Source organism: Bombus fervidus, chromosome 2 (genome assembly GCF_041682495.2).
Source record: "Bombus fervidus isolate BK054 chromosome 2, iyBomFerv1, whole genome shotgun sequence".
Classification (NCBI taxonomy): Eukaryota; Metazoa; Arthropoda; class Insecta; order Hymenoptera; family Apidae; genus Bombus; species Bombus fervidus.
The window spans coordinates 9,539,509-9,556,843 of NC_091518.1; the positions used below are offsets into that span (position 1 = coordinate 9,539,509).

The window sequence follows — 17,335 nt, forward strand, 5'->3', positions numbered from 1 at the left end:
TTAATTAGTATTCTATTATATTTTCTTCTTAGAGCTTCTCTTTGTAATATGACAAGATTTGAAATTGCAGCAATTCTTGTATATATTATACTGATTTATAATATTCATAAGGTGTGTTCTAAAGTTTAATTAGGATAAGAGGTGTATTAATTATTAAAAGATTTATGTTTCGTATGTTAAAGAAGGATTATGAAACGTCACTCACCTCAAAGCCCTCGACAATTTGTCATAATTCATATTAGGCTTGGACTTCCTTTCGCCCCAACGTCTCGCCACCTCGTCAGGGTCAGTCAACTTAAATTCGCCGTTGGTTCCTTCCCACGTAATGCACGCGGCGTTGCTCGAATCCGACAGTAGCTCGAGTAAAAATTGCCAGAGCTGAATCTGACCGGAACCGGAGCTCGCGAGCCGACTGCTCGTCGCTCCGAACATTTGATAGGGATCTACAACAGTTGGAAAGATTCAATTCATAATTTACAATCCTTTTATCTTCATTCATAAACTTTGCCTTGCTTCTTTCCCAAGTGATCGTCTCTTTCTTAATTCTGTCGTTTTCTTTTCAGATTCGATAATCCTAGAAGATGTTAAAAGGGAATATTTAGATTCATTTTTATCTATGGTACACGTATACAAATTTATTTCGTAATTGTTAAGTATATATAGTAAGTATAGGAATGATCCTTTCATTGAATTTTTTATGAAATTGCTTTCCAATAATAGTTGTTCAAGTTAATTTTAGTTAGTTAGTTGTTAGTTAGTTCTACAAGAGAATATTTTGTCTTTTTATATATAGTTCTTATATTATTTCTAGCAATGACTTGTTTTCAACTTCTTATGGTATGGACTAATTTTTAGCTAGTCGATTCCCCATTCAGTAACACGCAATTGAAAGAGTTACGTTACCACAATATCTGAGTTGATAATTATTAATAATAGCACTTATTAATGATTAAAAACAGTAATAATCTTTACGTATATTTTTTTAAGTCAAGGACGATCGCTAACAGAAAACGCATGTATCAAATATTTGTTCTAAAATTATTTTCTATATAAGTTTTATTAAAATTATCATATACGGATTTGAAATATTCTTCTGTTGGTCTTTGTTCCTACACGTAATTATTAATTATTGTGCTTATAATTGCAGGGAACATTCGTGGAAAACGAAGAACGAGAGCGGAAAAATTTATATTTCTCTACTCGAGGCCACTATAATTTTTTCTTCTTCTTTCGTCGGTATTTCCCCCGAACATATACCTATCCATTACACGGTTGTTTCCCAGTGCTCCCTGTATCGCCCTTTAAAAGCCTTACAATGCGTCATCACCGTCGTTCGCTACTGCTCAGACCTGGAGTGCCCTACAACCGTACAAAAGGATATAATCGCAACCCTACAATAGAATAGAGTTCGTTTGGATCATAATAATTTCAATTGAAGGAACGAACGACGGAGTGGTTCAAAGGGCGTACACGAATGTCTTCTGAGAGAGCGAACACTGTTAAACTGAGCATCGCGTTCCGACCGAGCGTGAGCTAAATGATCAAAATATGGCCCTCGCGTGACAGATGCGGAGAACAATCTTTCTTTGCCTTACCAGGATATTATACGTTTCTATGTTTTTTTATTTTTTTAATGTATATGATAGCGCTTGTAGACGTAGTACGTACATAATAACAGATGTAGATAATATGTAAAAAATCGATAGTTTAAGTATTAAACTTTAAGCTTGCAATTTGGTTTGGCTTGGTTGATGTTAGTTTGGTTTAATGCTAATGGACTGTCGTTCGGTTAATTCCGTGTAGTTTCTTTAGATTTGACCTGCTTTACTTCGTTTTATGAAATTTGCAAAATTTAGAAAGAACTCAGCAGATTCAGGCAAATCGGACAATTTAGGAGATCCAGGCACGTGAGATGAGAATTCAGTAGATCCAGATAAGTCGGACAAGTGAGTAGATCCAGAAAATTTACAAAATTTAAAGCTACCAGAATATTTATATAATCCCGCTGTTCCTCTAAAAATATACATAACATGGAATTTTTCAGGAAGAAAATCTAAAGTATCTGAGTCCGGTATTAACCAAAAGAAGAGAAATCAAGAATGGAAATGGAAGAAAATGGAAAGGAATCACAGCAACTGTATAATTCTGACTGTCGTTGGTTCGACTCCCATAAAAATACATTTCAACAGATTATAATAGGGGACAGACGTACGCGATGGGGATGGCTGGTGAATTGCCGGACCTCAAAGGTCGTTTCGCCCGATGAATCCCCTGAAACGCGTGGCGGAGTGATCGCCTTTCGATCGAACGGTAATTCACTTACAAGTTAATAATGGGAAGGGGCGCGGTACACCCATTTATCTGCTGAACAGGCTAAAGGGGTTGGGGGAGGGATGAGCCGAAACCGCCAACAGAGATACTGAAACGCCACTGTAACTTTTCAGTATCCTATGTTTTATGGAGCTGCTCGACCAAGAAGATGGAGAATTCCATGGACACCAGTGATCTTGTTTCAAGTTAGATCTGCGGAGATTCTTTTCTTCGTTTGACGGAAACTTAGAATTCTCGAACGAAAATTTACATCGATCTGAGTAGAGACCGTGGTTTCCGTTGGATTCTCTATTCAAACTTTACCTTATGTAAATCAAATTTGACTGATGGTAAAGCATCAACCGGTCGATAGAGATGATATGCTGATTTCAGTAGTGAAAGAAAGAGATATCCGCTTTATTTTTATGGTATATTAATTCTAGCTATACTAGATACGCTTCGTTCCTTCTGTGATACTTTTTCAAATTGTTCTGCTTATTTAAAGTTTAAATAATCGAAAAATTTTAATCGAAGTTGATAGTTCAATTTTTCTGATCGTGTAAAGTGTCGTTTCAACGGATACTGGGCAATGTAAGGAACGTTGCATACATTACTTTCTAAGCATAATTTAGAAGGATAATAGAAATATCTGATACATATATTAATTACTTAATAAATAATGTATTAATTAAATTCCGCCGAGATGATGAAAGATCTTGACATATTAATCCAAAGTTAATTTAATTAGTTTAATCGAATATAAATTTTATATAGAAGTAATCCAATTAAGTACATCAGTTTCTCTTTGTAGAAATCATCTTACACTTTTATATAGATTAGATTCAGAGTGGATATTTCATTTAGTTTAATTTTGAATATTTGTATCATCTCACACTTTTATATAGATTAGATCCAGGGTGGATATTTTATTTAGTTTAATTTTGAATATTTGTAATAATAAGAGCAGAAGCATTAGAAACGGTTTTCGAGCCACTTATTTAAAGCTATTGATCAGTCCGAAAGAGTAATTTTTGGGCGTGGCGCTGAAAAGTCAGGAATGAGGGGCTTTGCGTGATTAGTGACGAACGTAATAATCGTGAAGGTCATTCCGTGCAATTACGTCGAAAATCACCGTCGATTGGGCCACGCGTGAATGTTCGCTCTTTTGTAGATCATGATATGTAATTTTTTAGCTCGCGTGTATCCGTTGATATTCTTTTAATTAGTCAACTATTTTAACTGTTCTAATCTTTGTTAGAATTATATCTTTGTTAGTGTCCACTAAAAGGAAAATCATTGATACAAATATGATAAAACGAGAAGATCTATTGTTAGTAAATTTATACAATAATATTTATGACTAATATAATACTTTCTTTCTGTCTTTGCCGTAGACTAAGAAGGTATAGTGCTTTAACTTCTCAAAAATATCTACCTACTACATACCAGGCTGCCTGAGGTGGGTGTGCGTGTCCAGTGCTGACTTGGATAAGCTGCTTCCGTATCCTGGAAGAGAGTAATTACCAGTTATTCTCAACATATTGTTCCAATTATAAAGACAAATTCATAGAAACTTATACGCTATATCTTTCTCTTAAGGATCTTCTGCTAAAGACGAAAACTTCCAGAATTTAAAAACTCCAGTTGCAAAACTTCGGAGAACGGAGGTTCCAAATGTTAAGAACCTGAGAATTCCAAAACTTCAGCCCCGAAATTTCAGAAAATGAAGAGTCCAAATGCTAAAGTCCAATCGAAGTTCAAAACTTCACCTCCAAAGTTCCAGTTTTACAATTTCAGAAAATAAAAATTCCAAATACTAAGAATTTGAGAAGATTAACTTCTACATTCTTCACGTTATCCAGGTCTTCTTTAAATTCCTCCGAAAAGTTTGTACACACAAGGCAGTAATAAAGTAATAAAGCTTTGTACACAAAATCTTAATAAAACAGATCAAATACTAATACCGATTTAATTTTATACTTTTAAAATCTACATTTAAATCATTCAACGATCACTATATAAACAACCTGTTATCTTTCTCCAACAGAAACGAGTAAACTTAAGGTCTGTCATTTTGACGAATGTCCTATCTTCGATGAAGATATCGCAGAGAAACGACGTAAACGGCAAAGTCCGTTAGGAAAAGGGTGCAGGGAAAATCGTCGGTTGGTCGAAGATGAAAAAGTACAAGCTCGGTCGAGCGTTAGAATCCGTTAGAGAGGATTTCCGTGTAGGCAAACACGGGGCTGAGTGGTTCGTATACGTTTCTCCCCGCTTCCACGTTCCAGCGACGCGTTGGTTTCTCCATCGCCTTATCAGGCTTTCGACTCCTCTTCCTATATGTGTACCTATATACGTATATAGCTCTGTCTATAAGCCACTAGAAACTTACTAAATTTAAACATAATTCTTATTAAGGAATGAGCAGCAGAATCAAATTGATAATATAATTATAGTAATAATATTGTTATAATAATAATGTGTATATAATTTATAAGGTGAAGAGATTTGTCTAGAATACAATATTTGTCGGAATAAGATGAAAAGATTGTGTTTGTATGTAGAAACAAAATTTTTTAAGTAGAACATGAGGTATTTGAAAGAGTTAGAAAATTGAGGGACTTTCGGTAAATCTAGTTCGATTCAGAAAATGTAAGGAAGTTATTTTAATTCAGAGAAGACAGAGAATTCAATTCAATTCAGTGAAAGCAAAGAATTTACTATAATTCAGAGAACGAAGAATATTCAATTCAATAGAAAGAATACAAAGAATTTAGCTTAATTCAGTTTCCCTTATAATGCATACGAGCAATAAGTAATAACTGTTAACTTTATATTGTAATAGCAAAGCTCATTACTTCTTATCCGAAATGTATATATACGTATATACACGTAAGTGTCCAGTGACTTATGGATAGGAGTGTATATACGTGCAAGTTGATCGAGCAACGGGGAAACATGCCTACCGGTCACGTTCGCGCCACTGTGCAATCTGTTTAAGGCACAATGCCCCTTAATTTCGCCTCGTTATATGCTCTCGTTACGGGAAATCGCCCCTTCCCTGTCGTCGTCCGGTATCGCGTTATCGGTTTCATCTTCTCGTTGCCCCGAAAACCGTCGAAACCTGGTAATCGGCGGGCAATTGGTTCGGCTGATCGAGAAGGTCAGTCTTTGGTATCGAATAGAATAATTGCTACAAAGTGAAGTCTGAATCAACAAACACAAATGATAGTCGATAAAGGCAATTAATACATCTCTGATACTATATTTTTTTTTTTTTTTTTTTTTGTATGATTATGTGGAAAATTAAGGAATTGGAGAAAGCGGATTAAAATAAGAGTCGATAATGAATCGACAGGGATGACACGTCTGGTTCCAAATTGTTAGAAACCTGCGTGATGAATTGAAGTTTTAGAAGGAAGAAATGAGCAAGATAAAAACGAATAACGAATCGATAGACGATTAAATTCTGATTGTATATTTTCTAGAAATATGTATGCTATATCCTATATTTTTTTGGAAACGTATAAATCAAACTACACATTTTTTGAAAATATGTATCATAAAAAAGAGTAAGCAAGTAAGTATTTTAATTAAACGTACAGCCTTTTGATATTTCAGTATAAGTTAATAGACCATACCAGAACATTAAATTTCACATATAAAATAATACATTAGTGTATGAAGACATTCCGAAACATCATCACAGTAAATCGATTTTGTTTTCCTTTTCCAGTTGACACGACAGGAACATCCTGTAGGAATCCTGCAGTTTGATTGTGCAAGGCAGATGCTGCCTCTAAATAGCAGTTGGTGTCCGCTGTGTTAAACAATTTGATTTCGTCTCTGATTGGGACGCGGGAGAATCTTGGACGAGGGATGCAACTCCACGGCCCAGGTCGTGAGGGTCCGCCACAATCAGTGTAGCCGTAGGGCTACGACTTCGGTGGCCTTCCACGTCAAAAGACGAACTCCGACATCGTGATGACACGGAATCTTGATGTTCTGGAATCTGGACTGTATTCGTTTCTCCATGTTCGAGTAAACGTCATAGATGTGAAGTTCAAACATTGATTTTTCAATTTATTATAGAAGATAGAATTTTGTTCATGCAGGGATGAAAAAGATTGAAATGATATCTTATAGTGTTTTATAATCTTGTAGAGGTAAATGAATGAGGAGATATAATCGTTTTTTTGTAGAAGATAAAAATTTTGATGATAAAGAGGTAAAGAAGATTGGAGTGATTTTTGTATTGTTTATAATTTTGTAGTTGTATGCAAGGTGAATTGTAAATATTGCTTTTGAGAGAAGATTCAAAATTTACAATAGAGGGATTTGTACTCTTTATAGTTTTGTAGAAATAAGAAATATGAACTTTAGACATTGTTTTTTAAAAGAAGAGACAAACGATAATAGAAAGATGAAAGTTGAGATGATTTTTATATTTCTTATAGCTTTGCACAAGTACGGGAGAAACGAATTATAATCATTGTTACTGGAAAAGATATGTCTCTATATTTCAATAGCTTGGCAAAAGTTCATAAGATGTTACAAAATCAGTTAAAAATCTGCAGCTGGTGTTACGCTATGTTAACAAGCAGCACCTGCCCACTGAGACCTTATTTGCATCCCTGTTCCAGCTGTTTCATCCATTTACATAAATTATTCTCACGATACAATATCACAGCGTCTAAACTAAAAACATTGGAAAGGCAAAAATGCAAACTTTCAAACTGTAACTTTCAAGTACTATACATGACCTGTTTAACTGTAACACATAAGGAGAGTCAATCGAGTCAGTCATACTATACAGACAACAAGTCAATAAGTTCCTTCTGTATGTTGCCTATTGTAGAGTCTAATATCATCAGACCACTTTTCAAAGAGGTCTCATTAACTGGCTTTTATTAACCTGTCTAATCTTTTCAACAGGTTAAACGGAATCTTCAGAGGAGAAACTATAATCCATACGATGAGTAAGATTGTCAAACAATTGAAAATAGAGGAAAGCAAAAGAAGAGTTAAACGTTGAACGAAGAAGTTTGGATTAGATTGGACATTTCTTCGCCACAATATAAACTATTACGTGATGGTAAACGAGGTTGCATAAACTAACTTCATTGAGATTGAGTCAACTGTACTTATCTTTAATATACAACTCAAATTGTATAGTTGAATGATTATAGTCACCTTCAGTATATCTAGCGTAATTGGAAGTTTGACATTGGTTTTATATAGCGAGTGCTCGTAACTCGCTATATAAAACCAATGTTTGATTGTAAGTCATCTTTAGTATATACATTACATGAGTACATTGTTTAATTATAGTCACTTTAATTAAGATACTACAACTCTATATATCGGGTGTACGCAGTACTCTTACCACGTCGAGTTAATTCGTTAATTGTTTCTTATAGGCTTACAAGATCCTCCAAATAAAAGTTAAAATCTGAATTTATAAATTAATTTGGCAATTATGTCACTCAATCTAATTCAAGTTTATTAATGGTAAGACACTTGATTCCATCTATTATTTAACAGTGAAATTATGGCAATATTTATAATATCTGATATCTTCCAGGACTTTACAATGGCAGTTAAGAGTTAAGAATCATATTACTAAAGATTGTGTGGTACAGCGTATGTTCTAACTATAAAGTTCAAAGGTCAGTAGCACAGAAGTCATCGACAGTCGTGTACGTCAGACACGTTACGTCACTTCGAATCGACGTTCTGCTATTGTCACGCGTATATCTGCGCATTCACGAGCAATTACCCGGGGTGGGGTAATCCCGTTAGGCGACGTACAGCTTCCACGGGGGAGGATCAAAGGACTCGCTATTCCAAGCTGCTGCACTCTTTGGTTGTTCCAGTCGTCGCTACAATGCTACTGGGGCCTGCAAGAAGGGGAATCATCCACGTCTACGTCGTTCCTCGACTTTGTTGGAACTTTGGGCAACTTCCTAATGCACACCTCTGTTCAACCAACGCCGCTACGCAGCTTCGTACAATTATCGTTACTATTCCGTTTCCGTACCTTTCCCATATTTTTAGCCCTTTATATCTGAATTTCCGGTTTCGTTTTTCTGCCATAAGGGTTACCAAATCCTCTTGATATTGTCTTTGCATCGTCGTTGGAATGTTTCGGATCGAGGTAGATTGCATAATACATCCTGAATTTCTATGGAATTAGAAAATGAGTGGATTTTTAGATCCTGATGATGTGGCGAAGATTAAAATAGTAAAGAATTCTTACTGGAACTGGACCTATCAGAGATATTTTGGATATTTTGTTCTCACGATTAGTAAAAATATTCAGGTACTTTTATCTCTTGAACTAATTATTGTCGTTTATTGAAACAGAGACATTATTATTATTATATATGCCTGTCTACTTTTATTACAACATCTGTATATTAACGTACTTAGGTATCTACTATTATCAAGATCAACGCTAATATTTTAATAAGTACAGAAACTTGAAAGGAAACATTTATATCGGAAATTAACTTGGATTCGTGAGTACATTCTTACTGTAATTGAACCTACCTTTAGGGGCTACATAATTTTCTTAGACATTTCATAAGTACTTCCTGTATACGTGATTTTTAATTATTTTCAGAGAAACTGACGCGGTACACGCTAAATCTTCTGTACTTATACGGTTAGCAGAGAACGTGGCAGCGCGGTGGAAAAATTCTGCAACGCGACACGAGACGGCAATCGCTTAATTGTGATTAATTGCGGTTTTACCAGGAAAAGATCGCGTTGTAACGCGCGGCCCGATTACCCGGCGCGAGTCGCTCAAGCGATTCGCTTGCTCGCGCAACTTTAAAGAGCCAGTTGCGTGCAATGCTTGTTTCCTTACTTTCACGCATCGTATCGAAACTATGGCCCTCTTGATTTCTCAGCCATTCTACTCGATCGTGCATGTTGATCCTTTTTCACGATAACGCTTAAGACCATCCTCTTCCTACCTCTGGTTGACCGCCGCAAATAACTTTATTGCGGCAATTAAAATTATCGCTGTCCAGGTTAAATCATTTGGTATTATAACATTTTTTCACGATAAGCTTGTTTCTCTTAAATTCTTATTATATACGTTTATGGAAATGTATTTTCATTATTTTGCCAGATTAACACACGCACAAATGTGCTGTCTCTTTTGGAGTTTACTTTTTTAGAGAAGATCCAATATTCTGTACAAATATTTTCTTTAGGTTTTTGATGCTTCCTAATCCTATTCACCTTACAAGTTTTTGCTAGGAACCACATTAGTTCTATAGGTATGTATAAATTGTAGCTTGGTAGCTCTAGCGTTAATTGAACGGTACACGATGTTGTGTTTGATTTAAATGTAAAAGAATATTGAAATCTCTGCGCACAATAATTATATCTAACTTATAATTCCTCTAACTTCTAAAGTATAACAAAATTTTGCATACATGTATGATTGGCTTTTAAATTATTTTCCAGAAGGCTCTGTAATTATATCATTCTTAATGTTCATATTAAAGGAAAATGTCCCATGAACCGCAATACAATTTATCTGCATCACGTTCAAGATGAATACAACGTATAAGCTTAAGGTAGATTTATTTCATCTATTAGTCTCTAAAGTCCCATTAACCACCAAACTATACATAAGAAGACCTTGCATTAAAATTCATATGAATTAAAAGTGCAATATGCTTTTATAAGGTACGATGGAAGGAGGAAAGTTTCGATGCCTATTGCTGCGACATCCGGTTTCCGGGCAAGTGAAATGGCGAATGGAATAATTTAATATAGGGGCGATACAAGGGCCAAAGCGATCGGTCTAATCGTGTCTGAACGAGGTTAAAACACCGGCACCCGCCGCTCTTATTTACGTCCGACAATAAGTCAATTCATCACTCTGCGATTTGACCTTAAGTGGTATCACTGACTCATACACACAGCCGTCTGGAGCGGTGTGCCTATTTCGGGCATAAATCACTGTTGCCCGTGCGGTGCGTAATAATGAACAAGCGAGCGTAGCACGCGACCCTTTAAACGTGCTGGCTGGAAAACGAGTGGCTCGTAAGGTAACAGGGATTAGCTTTGGTCCCTGTGTGTCCCTGCTCAATCCTGAAAACGTTACGGGCCGCGAAATTCTTCGCCCGTATCAGGTCACGTAAAAATGCAATTTTACGAGTACGTAGGATTACAAACTAGGGACCAGGCTATGCAGATAACAATGAAGATAAAGAAATGGACTTTTATTGCTTGATAAATTGGTAAAACTAACGTACAATCAGTTTAGATATTTTAGAAGTATTGTGGTCGAAGGAATATTTTTATAACGGTAACTCTAGAATTTGAATTGCGAGGGAAAAATTGTCTCTAGTAAACGCATGCAGTCAGTGATGCAATTGCACTCATGCGAAGCGCGTTTGCTCAGACAAATAGAAGATATCAGGGAAGATACCACCTTTATCGTAGTACCGTGTAATTATTTATGTTTAAGCTTTAATTCGTGTTAAGTTGTTGGTAAGCAAGTAACAAATAAATAATTAATCAGCGAAGAACTTGGTTAATGATTAGTTCTGTATGTTAAGGGGCACCATAGGCAGTTAATGAAGGGTAGAATACTCTGGTAATATAAAGATGCACCGAAGAAAATCTATTACGTCTGTTACACCAGTTGATGATTAACATAGAATGCCTATGACTTTTCTATCTAGTCGTCTTAAGTAATTAATTATACAAATTCACCATTACTACTATTCCGACTTATCAATACCAGGGGTATCTTGTACGATAATATATTACTAGATAATAATATTAGTTGATTAACAAATAACAGGTTGTACGTTATAAATTTCTATTGCTCGTTTCTATTGCTACCTTGCATTAAATACAAGGCAATTAAGACAATTAGACAGACTTTGCTTTACTTATTTTATTACCAAATTTGTTACTATTATGCTGGAACTGAAACGTTGCAGGTCAAAAGTAAGATCCAAAGTCCTTTACCGAAGGTACGAAGTATAAAAACTACATTGCCGTGGCAATGTCAGAAGTCGCGACATTTTAGCCGAATGGCAGCGGGAGACGCGGATAAACCAGGAAGTACGGGGAACCGACCGGATCTGGCGAAGTTCTGGCACGGATTTCGTTCACAGGCTCGTGGCCCACGGCCACGAAAACCCGGGAGACATGGATCGTGGGCAACAAGTCACCGGGAAACGGCGCGTGACCGCCACATTCACGCTGCCAGATTTACGACAATAAAAATGGGCGCCACCGAATGGAGGATCGTCCTTTCGCCGGGTAAACAATACCGTTGATAGAATTATGGCCTTGTCGTTCGATTTTCGATGCGACGATCTCCTCGAGCGACTCCCTGTAGCATTGTGTCCTTTTTCCAGCCTGTATCGAGGAATCGATTCGCTTTATCGGGCAACAATTACGACACCGCAACGGCAATCACCATGTTTCAAAGGATGACTTCGATGTGGAAACGATTATCTTGATCAGAGTAATTAGCAGATTGCTTGGGCTCAGGTAGACTTCCCAATATTAAATTTATTGTTTGAGAAACATTCGACGGTATTAAATGTTTGGTATTAACTATAGTTGTTGTGGGAGTATGGAAAAGGGGAAGAAGATAATGAAAGGATATTTGGAACTGTTCAATGTTCAATCATTTTCATTGTCCATTGTGTAATGGACGACGAGGAATTTGCGGAATGTCTTTCCACCGTGAATATTTATGAATTTTAAATAGCTATAGTAGTGCCATGTCAGTTGACATTCCTATTCTCATCAATTAACCCTGCAATACTACATCTGTGTATACACAATCCTCTTAGTACTGTACTGGGAAATTCTATACTATAAACATGAGAATAAGTAAAACTAAAGTTTAAATATCCACTTTGAATAGATTCGAATTTATTCTTGAATAGTTATGACAGCTTCTCATGTAAGAAAATTATTAGAACATATAAGTAACAGACACTTACCATTTTTCAACGATAATTAGAGTACGCAGTATACTACAATACTACTACAATACGTACTACAATATTCCAAGATTAATAGACTACTAATTTTGCAATGGTGAGATTTCGTATACAGCTAAACACAATATTGAAGATTCCTTAGAACTCTCTTTTGTTATCTCACCAAATACGCTGTCAATCCATCATACACTAACGATTCTCACTTCTCTGCTCAATAATTCTCTTGTCGTTTTATCATTTTAAACATGAACTTGGGAAACTTCAAATATACCAATCACTACATATATACCTAATGTCGTTTCAGAAATTTCGTGTCACATTTGGATTCGATACATCGATGGCCAATGTACTTGAAGAAGGGTTGCTGCAAGGATACAAGGATATAAGAATGGCTGGATCGGCACCGGTCGTGTCTCAGCCACAATATTATTCTTCCAGCCGATACAACGTTTGGATGGAATGGGAATAGCGAAAGAAACGTTGGTAACATATTGGAGGGGTCGCGGGATACGTCCAAGTCGCTCGTATTATGCCTTCTCGCCAGTACATACACGGCCACGTGCCTATGCGTGACACGTTTACGCTTGGCTGGCCGCGTTTCCACTCTCTCCCTCCGTATCGGCCCGTATTCATCTCCGATTTCTTGTTGGGGTGCGCGCCGATTGCGTTTCCACTTTAACCGTGCGTCGTTCAACGTCTATCAACGGGTACACGAGCTGCATGCTACTTAAATCCGCACGAATCCAGCCGTCTGATGAACATGTTCAATGTGATAGCTTTTTTATTTGCGAACATCGATATTTTGTATGGTGTTGAGTAGGGTATTTAAGAGGAGAATATGTTGTATCGTGTTTCTTCGATCTAAAGAGTATTTAAGAAGGGAAATGTTTGTTTGGTATTAGACGATAGATTGATCGTTTATGTAAAGTTTAGAGTTCTCTTGTTTTAACAAACGATGAGGAGATTAAGAGATTCTTAATTTATTCAAGGTATTCATACAATGACATTGTACGCGATTGCGATTGAACAAAATCCTTAGAAGCTACTTTAATAGGGAATCGTTTAATTTTTACTTTTGATTCCGGCTTTTTATTATCTCACTTTTGTATAATTCATCGCGTCATTTTGTATAACTTTCGTCGACAAAGTATTATCAGTTGTAACATTTATTAACGCTATTCAAGACACGTAGCATACAAACCTATAAATCTCGTTTGTAATATAAAAATTTATAAATTGTAAACCTATTTAACTTTTTTATAGGAATAGGTAAATCCTTTTAAAGTAACCGTTATCATATATGTTTTAACGATGGTCAGGATAGTAAGTGTATACGTTTAACAAGGGGAATGATTATTAAGCGATGTCCGGAATCGGGTTCGCGCAAAGAGAGACGTTTGAACCTAGGGATCGGTACGGTTGTGGCCGTGTGAACGCGTTCGTGTCGGCATTAATTGAACTTTGCTCGATAAGCATTACGAGCTGCTATCGGAGACGGGATTTCATGCAAAAGAAAATCTTTCGGCGCGTTAAGATCATCCGGTGAGACAAGAATCCTTTTTCTTCGAGTGTGTTCATTCGGTCGGTTGTCGCGTTCACGCTATGCGATAATTAGGAAACGATTAATTTCGCTCCGCGTAACACGTCGTTACAAATGGGATTTGATACAACTAACAGTTTATCTGATGAACAAAAACATATTACCCTGAGCACGAACGATGTAATGCGGTAAAGAAAATACGTAGTTAACAGCGCCAGTGAAACGATAAAAGCAGTTGTTCTTCAAGGTAGCAAAATTCGGTTGCGATCGAGTCTCGTTTATGTCTCTAAACGCATAATCATATTGCATAATTTGTTTAGGGCCTTCGAATTGTGACTGAAATTTGTTTGTTTCAAATTTCAGATTTTGCAGATTGGACAATTTTAACGAAGTACTTTACATCAGTATCTATGTATCAGTGGATTCTTGAAGATGCTGGCTAAAATGCTTGCGAGACGTTGGATTATTTCTTTGCAGAAGACACATCTGTCATTATGTATAGAAGAATCTTCTTGTCTTGATGATTCTATTACATCTTCCGTGATTTTTCCAATTTACTATTAACGTACATACTCCTTGCAATATTCATGATTATCCTTCCATATACCTCGTTATCTCAAGGCCTAAACTGCGATGTTTTAGAAGCTTTTATGCGCCCAGGAACAGCTTATATTCACAAAAGTAATTATTCCTCAAACGTGTCTCTCAATACTTGATCCTAAAGTTTCAACATGTTCTATCCTCTACAATCCTCCAAGTTTACTTTCTCAGATTGCACATGTTTATTATCATTGCAGGTACTTCGGATTTCCAGAGTCTAGCCTGTAACATTCTGCGACCTTTCATCCATCCAAGAGGAGTCTACATCCGCAAAAAGCAGGCGATCATTATTCTTCAAGCACCTTCTCATATCTGGTTTCCCAAGTTTCACCATGTTCGTCTTCCATGATAATGCTACAACTACCAATGAAAAACCATGAAACACGCGAATCTATGAAATTTCAATGAAAAATTACAAACTGGTAGTTCTAGTATCGAAAAGTTCTACGCAACAAACCAATCTACCAACCTTCCCACCCAACTACCTTCCACTAAGGACTAACTCTTCCAGGCGAATCAACGCATGGACAAACGTTACAACCATAAACATCCAAACGAAGTCTCACCGTTGTTTGCTTACCTTTCACCTCCCTCTACTCTTTCAACCAGAGGCCTGATTTCAATTCACCGTTGAATCACGGTAACCTGACGTTCGATTGCACTTTTTCAAACGCCCATTACCCCGGAGATCCGGTGTGGAGGGTGGCCAGGTCGTTACCTATGGGTGTCGAGGTGGTATGATAGTCACGGCATACGTGATCAGGCGCGTGAGCGAACTGCCAAGGCACGCGTCGCCGTGCCGGAGTACGTAATTATCATAGGGAAGTTAGGGTTGCCTTCGGATACACATACACGTATACACATGTGTAAATACATATGTATACGTATGTGTGCACAGATGTAGGAATATATGTACACGTGGGAGAGAGGTCGAGGGTTGGTCGACTTGGGTCAGCAAGTCACGCGAGGCACGCTCGTGGCGAACGTGGAAACAGGGAGGAGTACTTTTATTGTTCTACCAGTTGTCTTAGAGTCGCTTTTCCTGGCCACTGGGCAGACCGGTTGAGAACGGAGGTCGATATCTATGCCTGGACGAACCTTTTACCCTCGTGCATGCCTGTTCCTTTCGTGGAACATGTCTGATCTTTCGTGTGATTTCCCGATCGCCAATTTTTTGAGTACTTTCAAACTGCCGCACACATATGGAGAACTGGATAAAGGTTTCGAATCGAAGATCGAGGAGAAAGATTTTTGATTTTGAAGATAACGCGGAGAATTTCCTTCTGGAAAATTTGTCAGGTGCTATAGGGATGATTTAAAAGTCAATTATTCTTATCGTTGAATCGTAGTAGAAATTAGTAAAAAGATAATGATCGATAGTAATAAGATTCTACATCTAAAGTGGATTTCCTTTTTTAGGGAATTTTGTGGGGTGTTGAAGAGTAAGCGAAAAAGATAAATGTTGGAGCTGATAATATTGCAGAACAACACAGCACCTAGTATATTCACCTATGGTTACGCAACAGAGTCGCCAGTTTCTTCTGAAGAAATCGCGTGAACAAAATGCGCCGTGGAGCTTCCTTCCATCGATAAGAAGTATACAAGCGTAATCCACCATAAGTTTCGGCGAACACGCGATCAACGTTAATGACTCTGCTCGAATTACCACGGGGAACGTATATAAGTATCTGGAATATTCGTTTATGGCCTAGTGAACCTATCGTTGGATAGTTTATCACTAGACCGCGGATTTTTGATGCATTCGTGCGAAATTTAAATATGCAAAAATGCACAGAACGCATATAACATATAGAGATACATATATGAAATATTCAAAATAGAGCATTTGTTTTAATGTTTAATAAGTATGACGAATCTCTATTTAAGTTCTATTTCCCTAATTTTTTAATTTCTTTAAAAATCTACAAAGATATAAATTTGCATAAAAATCTGCAGTCTATTCATCACCATCCACGACCTCGAAGAAATGGAAAGAATATCGAAGAAGATATCGTCGAATCGTTGGAAACGCATTCTAAATTATTTTCGGCAGAAAGGAATATTATTAGAAGAAGAACAAATTAATTTGGCCTGTGAGAGGTGTGCGGACGAAAGGGTAGCTTGTAATTTCAATTTGACGCGAGAGCCACAAAGTGGCCCGGGGCCAACACGCGTCGTCGCGTAATTTCATGAGGTTCCTGCTGACGATGGTTTCGTTCCCTTTCGCGTTGCCCCGTGATGTGTAAACCGAGTCAAAGGAAGTTGGCCACGATCAGAACGATGTTGACGATTTGCGAGCTTGCTGGAGACGTTGATGCGTGAAATGATAAAAGGCGAGGTGTAGAAATTGAGTAAGCTAGGATTTTGTAGTGTAATAACAGAAGGTGCTCGGTCACCGGTTCGAGAGAAATTTTTACTAAGTCAGAGTTTGCTGACTTTTACAATAAACAGTGAATGTTATAGGACTTCTAGAATTTTAATTTCTCTTGTGTTTCCAGTTGAAAGCTGAGGAATTCGTTGATTTATGTTTAATAAAATTAGTGATAAGTATATGTAATTGATTTTTATATCAATTTGTCATACATTTTTCTACTTTATTTTAGTTTTTAATGATAATATCACTCGTTCCATTTTCAGGTATCAAGATACATTTGAAGTTTATTTGAAAGAATTTTCTATCTATACTTTTTCTATCCAAATCTGTAAGACATCAATCAAACTGAAAACAACCATAATAAGGGAGAAGTATTAATTTGTAATCATAGAATCGTGTGCTTAAAGAATTGAGAAGGTAATTTAAATTAAAAGTGACCAAAGTTTCCGAAAGATTATCTATATCTATAGTACCGTGTTCTTCGTTCTTCAGTTTTGATTTGAAAATGCTATCGCTGCG

General features: G+C 36.9%; 2 protein-coding genes across 8 annotated transcripts in view; one reads left to right on the forward strand and one right to left on the reverse strand.

Annotated features, from left to right (window-relative positions):
- The window catches only part of Ets65a (DNA-binding protein D-ETS-3), a 66,588-nt gene that overhangs the window by 3,466 nt on the left and 45,787 nt on the right, over positions 1–17,335 (reverse strand). For both annotated transcript variants that reach the window (XM_072022515.1, XM_072022514.1), the window contains exons 4-5: positions 3,757–3,816; positions 206–443 (exon numbers count right to left, since the gene is read on the reverse strand). In XM_072022515.1, coding sequence (XP_071878616.1) covers positions 206–443; positions 3,757–3,816 — 298 coding nt within the window. The remainder of the gene's footprint in view (positions 1–205; positions 444–3,756; positions 3,817–17,335) is intronic.
- On the forward strand, positions 7,908–14,867 carry LOC139998168 (uncharacterized). Of its 6 annotated transcripts, none has more exons than XR_011803197.1 (12): positions 7,922–8,467; positions 8,526–8,632; positions 8,743–8,831; positions 8,936–9,360; positions 9,449–9,599; positions 9,790–9,902; positions 10,015–11,607; positions 11,687–11,841; positions 11,914–12,039; positions 12,607–14,089; positions 14,206–14,338; positions 14,640–14,867. XR_011803197.1 is itself a non-coding variant. In XM_074112210.1 (12 exons), exons 7-9 carry the CDS (start codon positions 11,376–11,378, stop codon positions 12,002–12,004), a joined length of 459 nt encoding a protein of 152 aa, XP_073968311.1. In that variant the 5' UTR covers positions 7,937–8,467; positions 8,526–8,632; positions 8,743–8,831; positions 8,936–9,360; positions 9,449–9,599; positions 9,790–9,902; positions 10,015–11,375; the 3' UTR covers positions 12,005–12,039; positions 12,607–14,089; positions 14,206–14,338; positions 14,640–14,867. The 6 variants fall into 6 exon arrangements, 5 of the variants coding, with proteins under 5 accessions (XP_073968315.1, XP_073968311.1, XP_073968314.1 ...); XM_074112210.1 differs by having other exon boundaries at positions 7,937–8,467; positions 11,706–11,841; XM_074112213.1 differs by having other exon boundaries at positions 7,937–8,467; positions 11,706–11,841; positions 12,607–12,785.

Bases quoted from the DNA above. Each gene is read 5' to 3' on its own strand.
- LOC139998168 (XM_074112210.1), top strand. From the start codon at position 11,376: ATGGCAGCGGGAGACGCGGATAAACCAGGAAGTACGGGGAACCGACCG. The intron at 11,608-11,705 runs GTAAACAATACC...TCCTTTTTCCAG, and splicing joins GAGGATCGTCCTTTCGCCGG to CCTGTATCGAGGAATCGATT. The intron at 11,842-11,913 runs GTAGACTTCCCA...TATTAACTATAG, and splicing joins AGCAGATTGCTTGGGCTCAG to TTGTTGTGGGAGTATGGAAA.